The 19,603-nt window shown below is 36.9% G+C and overlaps 1 protein-coding gene across 3 annotated transcripts in view; it reads left to right on the top strand.

Annotated features, from left to right (window-relative positions):
* LOC140168121 (solute carrier organic anion transporter family member 4C1-like) overlaps positions 1 to 18,964 on the top strand; it is a 30,295-nt gene extending 11,331 nt beyond the window's left edge. For 2 of the 3 annotated variants that reach the window (XM_072191426.1, XM_072191427.1), the window contains exons 2-11: positions 4,228 to 4,729; positions 6,031 to 6,269; positions 7,563 to 7,948; positions 9,531 to 9,695; positions 13,026 to 13,224; positions 13,660 to 13,795; positions 14,779 to 14,987; positions 15,507 to 15,571; positions 17,055 to 17,281; positions 17,971 to 18,964. In XM_072191426.1, coding sequence (XP_072047527.1) covers positions 7,762 to 7,948; positions 9,531 to 9,695; positions 13,026 to 13,224; positions 13,660 to 13,795; positions 14,779 to 14,987; positions 15,507 to 15,571; positions 17,055 to 17,281; positions 17,971 to 18,024 — 1,242 coding nt within the window. In that variant the 5' untranslated portion in view covers positions 4,228 to 4,729; positions 6,031 to 6,269; positions 7,563 to 7,761 and the 3' untranslated portion in view covers positions 18,025 to 18,964. The remainder of the gene's footprint in view (positions 1 to 4,227; positions 4,730 to 6,030; positions 6,270 to 7,562; positions 7,949 to 9,530; positions 9,696 to 13,025; positions 13,225 to 13,659; positions 13,796 to 14,778; positions 14,988 to 15,506; positions 15,572 to 17,054; positions 17,282 to 17,970) is intronic. The other variant, XM_072191428.1, reaches the window with a different exon arrangement.
* Positions 18,965 to 19,603: the final 639 nt, after the last annotated feature.

The raw sequence follows: 19,603 nt of genomic DNA, 5'->3' as shown, positions 1-19,603 counted from the left end.
CTCAATAGATAAGAAGACAAGAGTATGAGATTTAATATAAAATACATGTGTCACAGACTAATATGACAGCACAGTTTTAGATGAAGATCTTTGAAAATGTTAATTATAACATTATCCATTGAAAATGTAAATTATAACTAACATGGCTTGATGAAGATATATGCATGTATAAACAATACAAAGTATCATGGCTATGACTTAAGTCAAAATCAATATAAAGCATACATCATAACAAGCTACACTCACATCATAAACATAGTAAATTATACATCATAGAATTAACATGCTGAACTCACATCACTAGTGCATACTGCAGTTACTGTCCGTTTTCCTATACACAATACACCGTGCTCTCACCATTGACGCGCGACCTTTACAAATAGTCTATGTTAGAAGTATATTGCATTTGCCTAGTTAACATCACTGTGTGAAAAATAACCGGCCAATATTTAAACTATTCTCCAAACTTCTAGCAAATATATTTCTCTAACATGACCTAAAATTACAGCTAGGTTAGATGTTCAGAAGGGGTCGCACTTTCGTAGAATATGAGTGAGGGCAAAGCATAGCTAACTCATAGCTAGCCAACTCCCGTGTTAATTGAATGGAGATTTGACCGAAAATATTGAGCTATATTGGTAACGGACCGCTCCGTTCTGAAGGATGCCACAAAAAACGGTACAAGCTACATTTAAACTATTCTATGAAATTCTAGAAAATATAGTTTTAACATGTCCTAAATTTTAGCTAATTTAGGTGTTTGGAGAGGTCGCACTTTTGTGTTTTAGGAAGGATATGTAAACGACAGATAACACCAAAAATATGAAGAAATTATTTCCAAACCGTGTTAAGTCAACAATCATTATGTTGCTCATTTTCAAGAATGCTGGTTAACAAAAAGCAGGCCATTGTCTCATTTCGTGAACAAAGGTCCACTACCATTGTTTCCTTTCGTTTCCTTTATAATCGGTTACCCAACTGAAGCTATAATACCAGCTTTATTGCGATATCGCACATGTAAAACAGCTTAAAACAGACACATGTGCACAACCAGAGAAGATCCGATTTAATCAGTTGAGCTGTTTCAATGAGTGTTATCTTGGTTTAATAGCTTTTAATGGGGTTTAAGTCCTGCAAAGGTCGAGATGAATTCTACTGTAGACATGACTGCATCATGGATCAGTTTAGAGAAATCTGGTGAGAATTACTCACCTGTACAAAGTAAAAGAGGATTATACTGAAGAGTTGGAGAGCATGGAAACCAGAATGGGGGAAACACATGTGTACAGAGGGTCAAGCTCAGTTAAACATATAAATGATACCATGAATGATTAAGATATTTAGCAACAAAACTTCCGTAGGCTCAGTACATAAGACAACAAGAGCATGAGATTTAGAATGTAGTACATGTGTCATAAATTATTATGACAGTACAGTTTTAGATGAAGATCATTGGATAACCATACCATTGTCATTTGAACCAAGGCAAGACAACTAAACTATTGAAAAAAATACCACTGAAAATATCGAACTAAGTAACAAACTGGTTTAGAGCGAATAAGCTATCAATAAATGTTGAAAAAACAAACTTTATGATTATGGGTACACCTCAAAAAACATTTCATTTCAAAAGCAATACAAACGTAATGTTCGATGGAAGTATTCTTCCAAGAGTAAATAGAACGAAATTCTTGGGTATTATAGACGAATCCAAGGAGCCAAGTCATGGTCAGGATTTGGTCGGACATCTTTGGGTAGCCGCTAGCACCAACCTGGTGTTTTGAGCGTCCAATTGTGCAAATAAAAGCCGCCTAACACCTAGAGAAGATGCAAGGACGAGGAGGGTTTATAATAGAATAATAGCTAATAATATATATAATTCCGCAGGTAATCCCGTCGCATCTATTCATACATAGTCCTTTTGTTCGCAAGTACATCAATGCATAGATACCGCGTATAGTTAATCCGATTATTATGTCACTTCAACAGCGAATAGACCATGCTGTGTGTTTTGTCGAAGGAACTGTATTGTGTTATTCTTTTGTCTACCTGTGTTTTCGCGGAAGGTGTAAAACGGGTGATGGAATGCAGTTTAAAATTTCCGCCAAGGCCGAATCATTTCACATTTTGAGTGTATTGTAGCCGACGGCTACCCAACTAAAGGCTGCTAGTCAGGTGTAGGAATGCGTGAATTTGGATTCCTCTACAGCCTATCTCAAAAAAAATTGTGCAAGTGAAAAGCGCCCTCTTTGGCGATTAGAAAATACCGTTGTGACATGATGCTTACATCATCGTCAAGGACACAGTCTTAGTTCTTAAATACCGTTTGTTCTGTTCAATTTGCTCTTTTTAATCTCGAGATATGTTTAGTTAAGAACGAAAGGGTAAAATCATAATTGTGCCACTTTTACTAGGAATAGGGCTGTACATGTAAATCAATGATAGCTGATGTAGATGCGTCTAATGCACTCCCCCCTTCGGCTCGCGTGCATTATTTTGTCTAATTTCATTAATTTGTCAAATTTCATGAACTTGTCAAAGTTCATTAACCCATAAGTGTGTAATATTTGTTTGTCTTGAATGACAAAAAGAACAGCATTTACCATGGTAAAACCATTGACATGCACATGTATTTAATTTTACAGCAGAATATGAAATATTTATTTATCGTTTAATTTGTCGTAAGAGGAAAACGAGAATCATTATACCTTTATCATGATAAAACATTAAAAACAATTTTGTATTGTTGTGTAATTGATGCATTCTTTTGATTTCACGAAGGAACTCTTGATGCTATCATTGATTTACATGTAGGCCTACAGCCCTCTTCCCTAGTAAAAGTGCCACAATTGTGATTTTACCCTTTCGTTGTTAAGTAAGCATATCTCGAGATTAAAACAAGCAAATTGAACAGACTAAACGGCATTTGAGAGCTAAGACTATGCCCTTGACGTCGATGTAAGTATTATGTCACAACGGTATTTTCTAACTGCCACAGAGGGCGCTTTTCACTTGCACAATTTTTTTTGAGACAGGCTGTATAATGGATGAAAATCTTTCTTTTAAATATCAAATTGAAGCAATATCTAACAATATCTCTAAAAAATGTAGGTATTATGCATAAGTTAAAATATTTTATTCCTAAAAGTATAATGTATTGTATATATTCTTCATTAATAATGCCGTATTTGAGGGAAATACACATATGATTTATTTGGACAAATTACTCAAATTACAGAAAAGAGTCGTAAGAAACATTTCTAAGAGTGATTTTAGGACTCATTCAGCTCCACTATTCAAGAGTCTAAAGATTCTCACTATCTCTGACATGTATACATATTATCTTGGAATCTTTATGTATAAGCATTCTGTTAATTTACTACCAAAATTATTTGAATGTTATTTTATGAAAAGAAAAAATGTCCATACCATAAACACAAGACGAAAGAACGATTACCAGTTGGTTAGAAATAAAACGGCTTTCTCATCTAGAGGAATAAGATCATCAGGTCCCATTTTATGGAATAAAATATCTCATGAGACACAAAATTCTAACTCTACTAACATATTTAAATCCAAATTTAAATCAGATTTAAATCAGATTTAATAAGTCTCTATGAGTAAGGTACAAATTTTCAAATCATTTAAAAATACTTCATATAATTCATATATTTATTCTGACCATGAGTCCCCTCCCAGGGGTCACTCAGGGGTCATCTGAGGTCAAATTACTAAGAACTGTCGTATGGGCATGAAACTTGGTGGGTACAGTCGACATTTAGAGCCAAATTTTGGAAGGTCATTTTGGGTCGCCAGGGGTCATCTGAGGTCAAATTGGTAAAAACTGTCATATGAGCATGTCACCATCAGCCTGGTAATCGCGCCCAGCCGAGAACCGCCAAATATGGGTAACCGCCTACCCTATTTTAAAACTGATGCATCAATGACTATGTTCATCATGTCATCATTCTCACATAGAGCGTGTTTATAGTGAATATACCGCATTTTGAGTATACCGTACACGATAATCCTTGTATATGTACCGATACTCTTGCTGTTTATAGTGTGACACAGTTACCGCACAAATTATATACCAACTAACATTATCGTACATTTGCAATGACCCCGCGGTCACACGGGGAATGTGTAAATATTGTGGTGCGAGCTATAAACATCATTTGTTGCGTAAACACAATCATTCAATATTTTTCATTGTTTTTATTGCAGTAGTTGTCGGAAGTTAATCAAGCATGGCCGAAGTCAGCTCAGATCCGACTAAACAGAAATCTGATTCAGATTCTAAGAAGGCTCCAACTCCGAAATACTTGCATCAATCTTTACATCCTGATGGTCAATGTGGCTGCGGTCCTTCTTTGTCACCTTTCTGGTTGCAGTGGTTTCGATGGCCGCCATTTGTCGTCTTTCTCGTTTGGCTAGCTTGTGTGCCTATCTTCACACGTGGTTCTTACTTTGGCGCCATCTTACCATCCTTCGAGCGCCGGTTTGGATTATCAAGCTTCCAATCCGCATTTTTGGCGAATTTGAGTAACCTAAGTGGAACTATAATAGTTGTTTTCACTACATATTATGCTGAGCGAGTCAGTAGGCCAAAAGTGTTTGCTGTGTCTTTTGTGATAGTGGCATTGGGAAACTTTCTCACCGCCTTGCCACACTTTTTATCTGAACCACTAGACACAGATGCACTCCTCGCTGGCCAGCGATCTACGGGGTAAGTCTGCCGAAGAGCTTTCGAAAGTGTAGAAACGAAGAAAAGAAAGTAGAATAAAAGATTGAAGAAAATGAAGAAAGAAACCGTAGAAGTATTAAGAGGATTTATTTGAGTTTATGGAAGAAGGAGCAGGATGCTGCCGCTGGTGGTGATGGTGTTGGGGGAAAGGGGTGGTATTGTTGGGGAGGTGGTGGATTGGTGGCGGCGGGGGTGTTGGCGGGCCGCGGAGGTAGTGATTGTGGCGGTGGTAGCCTTGTTGACGGTGGCTATGGTTTGCGAAAGTAAGACATTATAATTTTTATCATACCATCAAGTAGTTTCCCGTATTTTCATTGGATAAGCGCCCCAATTTACTGACATGATATTTGTCGTATCATACCCCCTGAGTGCGTCCCAACGCGCTGTATCAGGTCAGTAGAAAACAGCGCATGCGTCTTTAGTGCGTCACATGCGCGTATAGACGCACCGTATCATGTTAATAAGGACATACATATGCGCGGCTCTGCATCACACTCGCACAGCAACGATTGTTTTTTAACAATCATGGCGCTTCAATAATCGGCTACAAAGCCGGTGTGTCCGTATTGAAACACGTATTTCACTGAAATTTGCCACTCCAAAAAATACAGAGAACTTTTCTGAACGAAATTTGCAGTGAAAATATATATATATAATAGGAAATGAGGTATATACTAGCGGTACCTTATTTCTTATCATTAATAACGAACCGCTTGTCTTGGGTCGCTGAAATTCCAGTGTAGTAATTGGATTCCTTGCCCCTATAATATACATAACCTTTTTACCACTGTGTTATTAGTTTTTGAGAAAAATGCCAAAATAGACACAAATTTATCGATGGGTGTAGTACCCCCTTAAGGCGTTTGGAAGTAGTTAGCTGTTGTAATGTCGAATCGTGCCATGGTAAAGGTAATGACCTGTGGTGAAATTTTGTGTAATTATTTTGAAACGGGCTTGACTTTTCTGAACGAAATTTGCAGCTCTCAGAATTTGGTCAAATTTACCTAATTTACTAGTTTATGGTGATTATCGTGTAGACGGGTTTGAGTAAAATTGTTCCAGCCAAGAATTACGCTCGTGTATATTTTGGCATAATAATATTTTTTCGGTATGCGAGATTAGTTATCAAATCGTTATTAGGTTCGGTTTAGGGGTGATACGGATTACATCTTGTCTCGGAGGAGTCCGTACCACCCCCAAACCTCAGCTCATAACTAATAGTATCACCATGATCACGCAACTGGCAGCAATCGGTCGTTATCTGCTTTCGTTCTCTTCCTCAGATCGTCTACGAACAGCTCCTTTACACAAAATCTATGTGTAACTGGTGACGAAACTGCAGTTGAAACTAACACTACGTCCAAAGAGTGCAAAGAATCGGTTGGCTTTAGTGGCCTTATATGGTGGACTGTAATTGGTCAGATTTTGATTGGCATTGGTGACGGGCCAATTTATTCGATAGTTGTTCCGTATTTAGATGACTTGGCAGGACGTTATAGACGAAGATACGTTGTCTATTTTTGTAAGTAATATACAACTCATGAACATAATGAATTGTCTTAAGCTTATTCAATACCACCCAGCAGTTCCACTTGAGTGAGAGGAATATAAGACTTCATAGACATTGTGTGCGTTGATACCACATCCCTCTCGTAGAACTGTTGGTGTATCAAGTAGATAAAGTCTGCACAAAAAGCTGTTATAAATACGCCTGTATCTTCAGAACTAATAACTGTTTCCACAATATTTCTACAAAGAAATACGCACATTTTGATACCCCATTTGTCAAATGTCATTAAATAAAAATACCCGAATTTAAAAGTTGCAGTTTATAGCGATCAATGGTTATTGCGCTAGCATTGTGTCATGTAAAATCCTCTTCGCGCTGAATTCAAATCAATACAAATAACTGCAACTTTAAATTCATGTATTTTTCTTTAAAACACTGCTGTGTTGTTACTATTGAACAAAATCGGACAAATGATGTATCAAAATGCGCGTAAATAAATCATCCTTCTTTCTATGTTGAAATATTGTGAACACAATTATTAGCTCTGAAGCTATAGGCGTATTTATAACAGCTGCATTACTGTTTGTTACATTAGATAATAGTAATATTATTATTAGGGATTCAATCATGTTTCACCGTTGTTCATCACCGTTTAACAACGATGCGGCCGCGTCGTCTGCGTGGTTTACTTCGCGAGGGCAGCTTTAGCTGCCCGAGCGAAGTAAACTCACGCAGACGCGCTGGACGCGAGTTGTTAAACGGTGATGAACAACGGTGAAACATGATTGAATCCTTTCAACAACGAAAAGAAGCTAAAGATCGTATAATTCACGATTAGGCCTATTTCAAATGTCAGTTAATCATTGTCACTAAAGCCTTACAAAAACTTCGATGATTTCTCTGTTAATATCATCAATAAAACTACAGAATAAAACGGCAAAATTTAGCCGCTATCTGAAAATACTGAATTCAACTTGTAAGCTTGCATACGCACAAAGGTTCCAGGCATGACGAAGTTTACGCGCTCTCGCGTAACGCGTAGTCTCGCTCGCGTTCGCGTATACGCTACAGTAAAAGTGTGGATTCATCACGGATTAACAACGGTTGGCTCCTGTACAAAGGTATAGGAGGAGTTGTTGAATACGTATTCAAAGTCGTTTAGTCAGCCACCGACAACCTATAAACAATTCAAAGCAGCTGTTAAACAACAAAACCTATTTGTCAACTTCACCCTGCGGTGAGTGCTACGGAATATTTCTTCAGATTCAGAATATTTTAAAATGCTATTTCCACGTTATTTTTCAGCATTTTACAGTACGATATTTGTCGGTGGACCGGCCTTAGGGTACTTTATTGGCAGTATTGCAGTGGAGTATTATGTTGATTTCGAACGCATCCCAGAAGACCAAATTCAGGCCTTTCACAATGGGACCCGCGGTGGATCGGCGCTTGGTGGATTGGGTTTCTTGGAGTTGGAATTGTTTTGCTGTTAGCTGCTATACCAATGTCACTTCTACCAAAAGATCCCAGTGTTAATGTTTGTGTCCAAGATACAGGCGTGAACAAGAATGCCAGTAATCCAAAAGCGGCTGGCAATGGAGAAACCGCTCAGGATATGGATTCTAATGGAAACTCTAATTCAATGGATTGTCTCGTCGTGAGGAAGGACACTTTTATGGAGCATGCGAAACGTACGTATGTTGTCTGTTGCACATTAGTTCATTCAAAAAGAAATTAATGGCATTGTTTATCCCTTAGTTTTGAGGCTTCTGAACCATTATCACGAATGCTCGATTATAGGCCTATTGTTTACATCGCAAACCAAACGGTATGTTTTTGCTAGTGGCCAGTGCAAACTTTTCTGTATCGTTTTTTACCACTGTGTTATTAGTTTTTGAAAAAAATGCCAAAATAGACACAAATTTATCGATGGGTGTAGTACCCCCTTAAGGCGTTTGGAAGTAGTTAGCTGTTGTAATGTCGAATCGTGCCATAGTAGAGGTAATGACCTGTGGTGAAATTTTGTGTAATTATTTTGAAACGGGCTTGACGTTTTTGAAAGTGTACGCTTTGCATTCCGTACCCATTGGAATCTTCAAATTGTAACATACTGCAGCTACTGTCCGTTTTCCTATACACAATACACAGTGCTCTCACCATTGATGCGTAACCTCTACAAATAGTGTATGTTAGAAGTATAGGCAATTGCCTAGTTAACGTCGCTGTGTGAAAAATAACCGGCCAATATTTAAAGCACTCTTCTGAAATTCTAGAAAATATAGTTTTGTAACATGTCCTAAATTTTTAGCTAATTTAGATGTTTGGAAATATTCGCACTTTGGTGTTTTAGTGTATGTTAGGTAATAGGACATTGCCTTGTTAACGTCACTGTGTGAAAAATAAACAGCCAATATTTAAAGTACTCTTCTGAAATTCTAGAAAATATAGTTTTTGTAACATGTCCTAAATTTTTAGCTAATTTAGGTGTTATGGTGAAATATTCGCACTTTTGTGTTTTAGGAAGGATATGTAAACGACAGATAACACAAAAAATATGAAGAAATTATTTCCAAACCATGTTACGGTCCACAGCCATTATGTTTCTCATTTTCAAGAATTCTGGTTAACAATATGCACACTATTGTCTCATTTCGTGAACAAAGGCCCACAAAGTATTGTTACCTTGCGATTGCTTTATAATCGTTAACCCAACTGAAACTATAATACCAGCTCATTGCTCATTGCACAGGTAAAACAGAAACATGTGTAGTGTGGCTTTAACCAAAGAAGATCTGATGTAACATAGTTGAGCTGTTTTCAATGAGTGTTATTGGTTTAATAGCTTTTAATGGGGTTTAAGTCCTGCAAAGGTCGTGGTGAATTCTACTGTAGACATGACTGCATCATGACGTTTCATTAACTTTCTATTCTAGACAAGTTACACGACCGTGTAAATACGGGTGAGATTGCTTGGTAATTGCGAAGTCAGCTCAAGTCCTTGTACACCTGTACACTCTTAATAGAAGTTATCCGTGTTCTATATGCTGCATATCCTATACAGCGACTGCTATACCTTGTTTAGGAAGCACCAGCATGTACAGCCATGACTGTTTTGAATAGCCCGCCAAAGTCTCCGAGGTCGTGCATTGAATTGGTTTGAATGAGAAATACTTCGGGAACCAGCGCCTTTTGCTACAAGCCAAGTGGATAACCTCTATTGTATTCATAATGCAGTAACTAATATTCTTCCATTTCGTTTCTTTCGTTTGATAGGTTTTATTCCCGTTATAAAGCGGATCGTTCGTCGCCCTTTGTTGGTATTTTACATGCTTTTCCTAACGTTGGAATTGGCTTGTATTGGCGTCTTTGCTACTTTTATCGTTAAGTACTTCAGAATAGAGTTCGCAATTTCTGGGAAACGGGCTGCTTTCCTAAACGGTAAATATCAATAATATTACTACTCTGAACAAATTCATCAGGATCGTTCATAAAAGTCACTGGTAAAAATGTTCTCAACATGCTCAAGGCAGATCCAAATAAGTACAGGGTGTGTACAGAGGTTCAAATTATACTTCAGAATCCCAAATTAAAACAAAAACATGGAGATTAGAATACATGTGTCATAAGTTATTATGACAGCAAAGTTTTAGGAGAAGACCTTATGATAACTTCACCAATTGCCATTTGAATCAAGGCAAGACAACAAATTGTTTTAGAGTGATTATTTTAACAGAGAAAAATACCATAATGTTAATTAAAACTAACATGACCTGATGAAGATGTGTATAATCATTTCAAGATATCATGATTATGAACAAAGTCAAAATCAATAAGAGTGATTACATAATGAGGTATATACTATTGCTAAACTCATACCACGTTAGATTTTAGAGAAATATGGTGAGGATTGACCCACCGTACACAGTGAAGAGGAGGATAAAGGGAAGGATGGGGATCATTGAAACCAGAAGGGGCAACACAGGCTATGTACGGGTGGTCAAGCCCAGTAATGTGAAAACAGTGCAGTATCAGTTCAGAATATAAATGATACCGTGAATGATAAGATGATATTTAGCAACAAAACTTATTATTACTTGAAACATCCGTAGGCTCAATAGATAAGAAGACAAGAGTATGAGATTTAATATAAAATACATGTGTCACAGACTAATATGACAGCACAGTTTTAGATGAAGATCTTTGAAAATGTTAATTATAACATTATCCATTGAAAATGTAAATTATAACTAACATGGCTTGATGAAGATATATGCATGTATAAACAATACAAAGTATCATGGCTATGACTTAAGTCAAAATCAATATAAAGCATACATCATAACAAGCTACACTCACATCATAAACATAGTAAATTATACATCATAGAATTAACATGCTGAACTCACATCACTAGTGCATACTGCAGTTACTGTCCGTTTTCCTATACACAATACACAGTGCTCTCACCATTGACGCGCGACCTTTACAAATAGTCTATGTTAGAAGTATATTGCATTTGCCTAGTTAACATCACTGTGTGAAAAATAACCGGCCAATATTTAAACTATTCTCCAAACTTCTAGCAAATATATTTCTCTAACATGACCTAAAATTACAGCTAGGTTAGATGTTCAGAAGGGGTCGCACTTTCGTAGAATATGAGTGAGGGCAAAGCATAGCTAACTCATAGCTAGCCAACTCCCCGTGTTAATTGAATGGAGATTTGACCGAAAATATTGAGCTATATTGGTAACGGACCGCTCCGTTCTGAAGGATGCCACAAAAAACGGTACAAGCTACATTTAAACTATTCTATGAAATTCTAGAAAATATAGTTTTAACATGTCCTAAATTTTTTGCTAATTTAGGTGTTTGGAGAGGGTCGCACTTTTGTGTTTTAGGAAGGATATGTAAACGACAGATAACACCAAAAATATGAAGAAATTATTTCCAAACCGTGTTAAGTCAACAATCATTATGTTGCTCATTTTCAAGAATGCTGGTTAACAAAAAGCAGGCCATTGTCTCATTTCGTGAACAAAGGTCCACTACCATTGTTTCCTTTCGTTTCCTTTATAATCGGTTACCCAACTGAAGCTATAATACCAGCTTTATTGCGATATCGCACATGTAAAACAGCTTAAAACAGACACATGTGCACAACCAGAGAAGATCCGATTTAATCAGTTGAGCTGTTTCAATGAGTGTTATCTTGGTTTAATAGCTTTTAATGGGGTTTAAGTCCTGCAAAGGTCGAGATGAATTCTACTGTAGACATGACTGCATCATGGATCAGTTTTAGAGAAATCTGGTGAGAATTACTCACCTGTACAAAGTAAAAGAGGATTATACTGAAGAGTTGGAGAGCATGGAAACCAGAATGGGGGGAAACACATGTGTACAGAGGGTCAAGCTCAGTTAAACATATAAATGATACCATGAATGATTAAGATATTTAGCAACAAAACTTCCGTAGGCTCAGTACATAAGACAACAAGAGCATGAGATTTAGAATGTAGTACATGTGTCATAAATTATTATGACAGTACAGTTTTAGATGAAGATCATTGGATAACCATACCATTGTCATTTGAACCAAGGCAAGACAACTAAACTATTGAGAAAAATACCACTGAAAATATCGAACTAAGTAACAAACTGGTTTAGAGCGAATAAGCTATCAATAAATGTTGAAAAAACAAACTTTATGATTATGGGTACACCTCAAAAAACATTTCATTTCAAAAGCAATACAAACGTAATGTTCGATGGAATTATTCTTCCAAGAGTAAATAGAACGAAATTCTTGGGTATTATAGACGAATCCAAGGAGCCAAGTCATGGTCAGGATTTGGTCGGACATCTTTGGGTAGCCGCTAGCACCAACCTGGTGTTTTGAGCGTCCAATTGTGCAAATAAAAGCCGCCTAACACCTAGAGAAGATGCAAGGACGAGGAGGGTTTATAATAGAATAATAGCTAATAATATATATAATTCCGCAGGTAATCCCGTCGCATCTATTCATACATATTCCTTTTGTTCGCAAGTACATCAATGCATAGATACCGCGTATAGTTAATCCGATTATTATGTCACTTCAACAGCGAATAGACCATGCTGTGTGTTTTGTCGAAGGAACTGTATTGTGTTATTCTTTTGTCTACCTGTGTTTTCGCGGAAGGTGTAAAACGGGTGATGGAATGCAGTTTAAAATTTCCGCCAAGGCCGAATCATTTCACATTTTGAGTGTATTGTAGCCGACGGCTACCCAACTAAAGGCTGCTAGTCAGGTGTAGGAATGCGTGAATTTGGATTCCTCTACAGCCTATCTCAAAAAAAATTGTGCAAGTGAAAAGCGCCCTCTTTGGCGATTAGAAAATACCGTTGTGACATGATGCTTACATCAACGTCAAGGAAACAGTCTTAGCTCTTAAATACCGTTTGTTCTGTTCAATTTGCTCTTTTTAATCTCGAGATATGTTTAGTTAAGAACGAAAGGGTAAAATCATAATTGTGCCACTTTTACTAGGGAATAGGGCTGTACATGTAAATCAATGATAGCTGATGTAGATGCGTCTAGTAAAAATGTTCTCAACATGCTCAAGGCAGATCCAAATAAGTAAAATTAGGTACTCATTAGAAATATTTCGATTTCTATCAGGAACCTTGTTCATTTTGGTTGTGGTGAGTGGTAGTGTTTCTAGATCTTATCGGCAAACATTTTGACTAGATTTCAATTTTAGCGGCTTTGTTTTCTTCATTATGTAGGTGCTGTTTTGATACCAGCGGCCATATTGGGATTGAATGTATCTGCATTTGTGTGTCGTCAATTTAGACTCACGTTGAAGCAATGTGGCATGTATGTGCTCGCCAACAATATTCTCACAGTTTCATTGCTGGTAGCAGCAACATTTGTAGGGTGCAAAAACCCGCCGATTGCTGGTGTAAACAATGAATATGCAACCAGGTAAGATTCATTAAGGATACAATATATCGGAAAATTCTCCGTACAATTCAATCAAACAATATCTTAACACTTTTTAGTGGCAAATTTACTTCTCTACTCTGTTTGCACCAATGAACCCCTTCCCCTTCAGGATCGGTAGAAGAAGGTCAATCAGAAGGCTCTTATGTTTGATCCAATAAACTGTCCTTTCTGTGTACGTTTCGATAACAGCTCTGTCAAAAATGAACGAATGCTGCTACTGAGAACTCATCATCTAATCTCCTATTGATTACACTTTGATTGACGACGGTCGATCCAAAGATCGAACAAATTTGTTTCGGGTGCCTAATGGAGTCTAAGATTCTCTATGCTCTCCACTCCTTGCATTTGCTCTTCACTTGTAGTTTTTTCTGTCCGCATTTCACTAACTGTAACGTTCGTTTTTAAACTTCACAGCTTGGATAGCATGGACTGCAACTTCAACTGTGGCTGCAACTCGAATATATTTCGTCCAGTATGTGGTGCTGATGACGTTTCCTACCTGTCCCCTTGTAATGCTGGGTGTCAAATAAAAGACTTGTCCAATAATACGGTAGGAGAAAAACCTTGTTTTCGAAGTACTTTCTTAATTGAGCCCCGCTTGTTTTATTGAAGCAGCAGATCACTTTTTAATCAAAAGATATAATTTATAATACAATCAGTATACACCTATCCGACTTCGCCATTACTGCGGTGTCCCCGATGTAAAACTGCGGTGTCCCGAGGTCGGGGGTTCCATCCATTATTTATTTTGTGCTATATAGTATTGTACCCGGGAATTGTACACAACAGTGATATTCAATACACAATCATGAGTATTGAATTACGAATTAAATCTCCCGCTCTGGTACATCTGTGTTGCCGTCAATAGAGGGCCAAATACAGTAAACGCTTCTCGGATTGGTGTATATGATATATTGTCATGTGAGGATGGGAGGCTCTGGTTGAGTATATTGCCCATGACGGAAAATAGCACATTATAATTGATTTTATCGATAGGTGATCCCCAGCCCTGCAATGTTTTGAAAAAAAAAAGTCAGAGGTCGTATATTAGGTCATGAAGAGGGTAAATTGGGACATTTGTTAATTGCAATGTAATAATTTTACAAATTAACGAGAAATAGTCGCATTATACTAATTTACTTGAGGGCAGAGTAGGCATTGTTGGTCGAAGCAACCTAAAAATCGATTTTCATTATCTAGATCAATATATTATTGAAAATTAACACCTTGATGTTTTGCAAAGGTTCATTCTACAAATCGTATACTCTGCAAACTTGCTTAACTTATTTAATTAGTTATGTACGTTTTACAAAAGTGTTGTTGTTTCAGCCCTCTTCACAACGTAACTCAAGAACCGCAGCACCTATAAAAGCATATCTGTGATATTTTAATTCCTCTACACGCTTGCTATGAATTGAGCAATGCAATTTTTGTCAAAGCTCAATACCATTCGTAAGATGCTGTGAACTACCAAATCACAACAGTTTAAAATAATTAATAACCTTATAAATGTGTTTATTATTGTATTTGTAGTACTCGTCAACGTACAGCGACTGCACGTGCGTACAAGAGCCGCCAACGTCTACATTTGACGATTATCCAGAATTCGGCAGTGCTAAATCTGGGTTGTGTGATAGAGAGGATAGTTGTGAAACTAATCTGTACATTGCTGTGTTTCTTTTGGGTTGTCTTGCTTTTTGTCGCTTCCAAGATAATGCGCCTATAAGTCTGATTCTCTTAGGGTAAGTTGATTTTCGGTCTTGGTTTTTTTTTCATTGGAGGTATTTACCAATAAAATAATACCGATATTTCCCACCCGGTTAGTTTTTTTACGAACAAACTTACTAGCATTCCAAGTACTTGTCAATGTAAAATTATGAAACATGATTTTCATCCATGGCGTTGTCTTTTTTAAAGACAGTTCTTGTTTCTGATGAATCAACTTAAAGCAATATTGTAAAAATATCTGACAATTTTAGATTTCATCGTCACGAAATGATAAAATGAGATATCAAATGTTCACTTTTTAATTTGGACCCGAGATAATGAAATGAAATAACAATTTAATGAGCTATTTCTTTCCATTGATTGCGAATGCATGTATCAGCGAATCTGATTGTATGATAAGATTTTATTGTACAATCTCAGATTTTAGTACCTTAGGCATTGAGTATTTCAGTTAATCAAAATCCATTACAATAGTTTAAAAATCGGGATTTTGACGTCACTGATTAATATATTTATTTATTCATATATTTCAGAAACACTGAGACGGAGACGAGAACTGTAACATTAGGATTAACCAAGTTTGTTCAAAATATATTTGGTAAATATCATTCGTACATCTTTTTCTGTTTTTTATTCTTTCTTTCTCTTTTTCTTTTTCTGCATTGTATTCTTCCTCTCTTTCTATTCCTTTACACTTATTTTCAACCTTCTCATAATTGGTTGCATTTTATCTTAATTTGATCTGATTCCATATATTTTGGGCATTATATTGTTCTTTGCTTTGTGTCCAATATCAATAAGTCTACCCCTTCTTAAAACTTGTTGCATTGGGCAAATGTTTGGATTACTGATTTGCCCAACACCTTAGGCCAGTAATAAACTACGTGTACGTCCAACAACTTAAGATGGAATAATATTTATTATCACACGAGGAAATAAACACAAACGAATATGGCGGTTCGTGTGATGTAGGTCAGGTCAGTGGTCAAAGGTTTTTAATCAGTAAATACTGACTGGATATTGTATTAAATACATACATTACCGTCGTATTATTAATACAAAAATCCTAATTCTACACAAATATTCATTCTCATATAAACCTAATAGACTTTCTTTGAAAAGATATCACTGGAGCCTGATGGGAAATACCCGTCTGCCATTTATATTATGCTATTATAGGAGGCGTGCTTTCAAATTGTTTACTCTCGTTGAACAGGCAAAGTTCACAATTACTAACGGCGTCATTATTTGCCAACCTTAATTAACATGATTAAGGGGTCAAATATGAATTATTCATATCCGATCGCTAATTGGCCTCATTTTCTAGCATGCCAACCAACGAAATTTGTTATAGGTTTGTGTTGCTAATAGAACAACCGGGAATATAATGTCAGCCCCTTGATATTAGCTTATGCAGAAATCAAAGGGAAATTTGACCCTACCATCCTTAAGACTTCACCATTTCGTTGGTGAAAATGTGTCTAATCTTTTACCTTGCTGGACAAACCCATAGGGTGAATCTTGACCTAATGAGTTTTCAGATGCTGTGAATCTTCTACCAAACAAATAATCGCAAAAGTGAATCTTTGACTAATCTTTACCCTCGTATAGATTGTATGCTTTTACATAGAACCAGCAGTCACAGATCAGGTGAATCTTGACCTAATAATTTTGTTCTTGTGGTGAATCTTGAACTAATATTATTTGACAGAAGGCGAATCTTTGCCTAAAAATGATTTTTGAAAGGTAAATCAAGGTGAATCAAGGTCTTGTGGAAGGTAGGTTCAAGACTCCCTTTGACGCCTGCATTAAGGGAAAGATGTTTATTCGCAGATAAAACCATGAACCATTTCCTGATGGCAGATCACTATTGTGATATTTTGTGTTGTGAAATGGGTAAGATATCAACATCCACAAAAACAAAGAGGTCGTCTTCCTTAAACAGGTAATTGGCAAACATCAAAATCTTATTTGCCGGTTTGAACGAAATTACCGATTCTTTGAATTATCTATATAAGTTGAACACATTAGTTACCCCCAGTGCTTATTAATGTTTTTGTTCCACTTTTCTAATGTTTCAGGTTATTTCCCAACCCCCATATACTTTGGCGAAATTGTCAATTCTACCTGTACTCTCTGGCAGTACACATGCGGCGAACGAGGCGCTTGTTGGCTCTATGATATCGTCAAACTTCGCTATGCTCTCTTCGGACTTAATATCGCCCTACGAATGCTGCAAATACCGGTATGTATTGGGATAATTCTGACTGTGAAGGAATACTTGACGAAAGAAAGCCCGGATGAGAAGGTATGACTGCTTCTTGAAAATAGTTTAGGAAGTTGCGATTGTGAATTAGGGATTCAATCATGTTTCACCGTTGTTCATCACCGATTAACAGCGATGCGTCCGCGTCGTCTGCGTTGTTTACTTCGCGATGGCAGCTTTAGCTGCCCGAGCATGTGAATATAGGTTTGGTTCAAAAAGGGTCATAGACACGGTTCGACCCACGGATTTATAAAGGGAATTGCGAGCATTATTTAGTTGAACATGTATTACGGAATATTACATTCTGCATATGTCCTTGATTAAAATGTACGCCAGAGAAAGTATTAAAGGATCTGACTATAGGCCATAAGTGTCCGGGTCCGAGTCCTAGCCCACACGTGGGTCCGAGTCCAAGCACACACGTGGGTCCGAGTCCTAGCCCACACGTGGGTCCGAGTCCTAGCACACACGTGGGTCCGTGTTTTAGTGATGATTTCATGAATATTGTGCTTCCGTATGGTCATAAAGTGCTCTTTATCCAAGGATTAGCGGGTTCGAACACCACACACTTTTCTCCTCCATTGACCACCGATCTGGGGAATCTCACCGATTAAATCCTAGGTATGCTTGTTTCTAGTATTATGAATGAGTGTAAAAATGAAACATGCTCATTTGCTGGTTTTGAAAATGATATGTTTAAGTACTTCAAATGTTTGTTTTCTAATTTTCAGAGTCCTAGTGATTATGCGCAGAAGGATGTGGACGATAACACAACAAAGCAGTGATAATGAGGTTGAAAGAACAGGATACGACGATGCTTTTATACATTCGTTATATCTTAAAATACTGTCGTCTGATATATTTTGTTTTGTGACGTTCATTATCGAACCCCAAATTTTTTAGCTTGTATTTATATTATATATCTATTAACATACTCATACCTTTTTGGTTTGTACATGTAACATTGTAGCGTTTAAAAATTTCTAAATAAACACATTCAATACACAACCGACAAAGGAAAAGTTTTGAATTTATTGAATTCGTGCCGCACACCACCTGGGTCAAACAATTCAATGATGTTGACTAAACACGACTCATTGTTTTGTTTTTTAAAATTTTAAAGTTTGTATATGAATATTTCCCGGGGGGGCACTTCAATTTGAAATGGATATAGGTGTAGGGCTGGCGCTTTCGCACTAAGGGGCATTCGGTGAGAGCAACATGTACAAAATATGGGGTCATTGGGTGAGAGCATGATTTTTGGCATTCGGTGAGAGCAAAATGTAAAAAATATGGGGTCATTGGGTGAGAACATGACCTTTTTTAAAATGGAATCTTTGGGTGAGAACCAAAACAGCGCCACAAAAACCTCGAAAATCGAATTTCTAGTTCTAAATGGCTTCAAATTTCTTTATTTTTTCAAAATAAGTAACAAAATCAGTAATAAATGAAAGTTGCTATTCAAATTGAACTTGTAAGGGTCTTTGGGTGACAGATCAAATGGAAAAATAGGGGTCTTCGGGTGACAGAGCATGTATTCGTAAAAAAATATGGGGTCTTTGGGTGACAGCGATGCTGAAAAGGGGGTCTTAACAGCCCTACATACGCGTCACCTCCAACGTTGGAGTGCCCCCCCCCCCGGGAATATTTAAACGGTTGTAATATTGAAAGTAGCATAGGTCCTAATTGTTTTTCGAATTTTGCTAATGATACTAATATTTAATAGTTGCTATAGTTGCTATATTCCTTTTTACCTACTTTGTGTTTTAAAATAATAAGATATATATTTTGTGTGTTGGTAAAGGCAGAGGTGGTGGTATTGCACTGTACATAAAGTCTGCACAAGAAGTAACGCAACTGTTATACGCTTATAGCTTCAGAACTAGTAATTATTTTCACAATATTTTAACATAAAAAGAAGGATATTTTTTACGCGCATTTTGATACCCAATTTGTCCAGTTTTGTTCAATATCAACAGCAGTTTTTGAAACAAAGATACCCGAATTTAAAAGTTGCAGCTATTTGTATTGATTTGAAGTAAGCGCGAAGATAATGGCTTGCTTTACGTGCTACAGTGCTGGTATAATAACCATTGATCGCTGTAAACTGCAACTTTTAAATTCTGGTATTTTTCTTTAAAAGCACTACTGAGTTGTTAATGTTGAACGACATTTGACAAATGGGGTATCAAAATCCGCGTAAATAAATCATCCTTCTCTCTGAAATATTGTGAAAACAATTATTAGTTCTGAAGCTATGGACGTATTTATAACAGCTGCGTTACTTTTTGTGCATACTTTATATCTATACTTTTATGTAATGTAGAGTTATAACACTTATCGTCGGACGCATAGGACTGGTCT

This window comes from Amphiura filiformis, chromosome 13 (assembly GCF_039555335.1).
Source record: "Amphiura filiformis chromosome 13, Afil_fr2py, whole genome shotgun sequence".
Classification (NCBI taxonomy): Eukaryota; Metazoa; Echinodermata; class Ophiuroidea; order Amphilepidida; family Amphiuridae; genus Amphiura; species Amphiura filiformis.
This window is presented reverse-complemented; position numbering and strand designations above follow the sequence as displayed.